The sequence below is a fragment of the Chaetura pelagica genome, unplaced genomic scaffold (assembly GCF_000747805.2).
Source record: "Chaetura pelagica isolate M959 unplaced genomic scaffold, ChaPel_1.0 scaffold2359, whole genome shotgun sequence".
Lineage (NCBI taxonomy): Eukaryota > Metazoa > Chordata > Aves > Apodiformes > Apodidae > Chaetura > Chaetura pelagica.
The window spans coordinates 309-2358 of NW_009954696.1; the positions used below are offsets into that span (position 1 = coordinate 309).

General features: G+C 49.1%; 1 protein-coding gene across 1 annotated transcript; it reads right to left on the bottom strand.

Moving 5' to 3' along the window:
- Window positions 1–1149: 1149 nt before the first annotated feature.
- Window positions 1150–1503, bottom strand: ZNF22 (zinc finger protein 22). Its single transcript, XM_010005619.1, has one exon. The coding sequence runs from the start codon at window positions 1501–1503 to the stop codon at window positions 1150–1152; it is 354 nt and encodes a 117-aa protein (XP_010003921.1).
- Between the last annotated feature and the right edge of the window lie 547 nt (window positions 1504–2050).

Consider the following 2050-nt stretch of genomic DNA (forward strand, 5'->3'; position numbering starts at 1 on the left):
CCGCCAGGAAAGTTTACACAAAGCAAATCCAGGTTCTGTTTTCCCAGCTCTAAAAGGAGCCTCATGTTAGTCTTCTGAGTGTGTCCCAATTTTTCAGCCACCACAGTTGAACATGGAATGGCAGAGAACAATTCCTGGGTCTAAATCTCCCCAAAACTGCATCCTAGAGGACAAGGGCATTTTAGCTTCTTATGTTCCAAGAAGCAGCATCACCTAAAAGTGACCCAATCCCACCTTGTTACCTTCTTCCTTTTCCTTGCAAAACCCATCACTAACTCACCCTAAAACACTCCTTATGGGTATTTTCACCCTTGAAATAACAGCCGGGGACCCTCCTGACGTGCAGAATAACGACTTTAGAACCAATAAGGTTATAAAGAAGGTATGTTTATTCAGCACTGGGTGCACAGGAGATCCCTCCTCCACAAACGTGCACACCCTAGGGCTATTGGCAAGTTCATTATATGCCACAAAGTAATACATATTCATCTATACTGCTGCATATACATTAGGTGTCCGAGGATAGGGAGGGGTTATTACAATTAGTTCCCGGAAATCATTATCATAGTTGCCCCCTGAGCTCCTCCTTGTTGCACCTGTGCAGTGTCTACTGGTGGTCGTGGGCAGGGGTCTTTGGGATGAAGGCCGTATGTCTTCCTCGCTGTGCAGTTTTCACCTCTTGGCATTCTTTCCTGGGGCCTGCACCAGGGTCTTGTCTTCTCTGCAAGTTTCTGTGGGAGCATCCTCCCACACAATACCTTCCCTCACAATTCAGGCCTTATCTATACATTCCAAGCCTTATCTATGCTAAGCTGTGCCATCCTGCTTACTCCTTATGTGTTACTCCTTTCTACCAAGGTAGGCCATCTGGCTTTCCTCAGATCACTCCCACCACACATGCTTTGTCTCTTGACTAGGGTGTCACCATGATAACGACTTTATTTTCATCTCATTTGGGAAATACAGTGACCTTGACCATGCCCCTTCAGTCTTGGTGATCCCTGAGATGGATCTGGCCATGATGGTTGAGATCTGCTCTCTGGTAAAGATCCTTCTCACACTGGGTGCAGCTAAAGGGTCATTCACCCAAAAGAAGCTGTTGATGTTTCCACAAGGTGCAGCTCCAACTGAAGTTCTTCTGGCTCTGGTTTAGGATTTCTCTCCCTTGTGGATGCGTTGATGGCTCATGAGACCAGAGCTCCAGGCAAATTTCTTCCCACAGTCAGGACACTTGTAGGGTTTCTCTCCTGTATGGATGCGACTATGTCTGATGAGCGTAGAAATCTGGGCAAAACTATTTCCACAGTGGGAACACTTGTAAGGACGTTCCCCTGTGTGGACCCGCAGGTGAGCAGTGAGGTTTGAGCTACTCCCAAACTCCTTCCTGCATGTGGGACACACGTAGGGTTTTTCACCAGTGTGGACATGTTGGTGACGCATCCAATGGCTGCTCCTACCGAAGCTCTTCCCACACTCAAGGCACTTGTAGGGCTTCTCAGCCATCTGGAGCTGACAGTGTTGACTTAACGTGGAATGGTCGGCAAAGCTCTTCCCACACTCCACACACCTGAAGGGTCTCTCCTCTCTGTGGATTCAGTGGTGCTGGCTTAAAGTTGATCTGAAGATAAAAGTTTTCCCACAGTCGGGGCAGTTGCAGGACATGGCACCAGGGCACGGGGGTCACGTGGGACCAGACACGAGGAGGCTCCCACAAGGGTCACCCCAATGGATAAACCCTGGTGAGCCGGCTGGATCTCCTTCCAGTGGTGGAGATGGGCTGGGTGGATCCTGAGCCAGCCTTTCCTGCCTTCCTCACCAACACTAAATTCATCTCCCACATGGATTGGAGGAAGTTTCACCAAGGTTGAGCTGTGACCATAAGCTCTCCCACACTCGCGGCTTCCAAATGGATCCTACAATTGGTCAATAAACCTTGATTTTGGTTTCGGTGGGGGTGGCACATCAAACCTGCTCTGGGAGGAAAAGGGATCCAAGGTGAAATGGGGGGGATTACTAATTGAGTTGGACACCCTCCCACACAATTAACTGG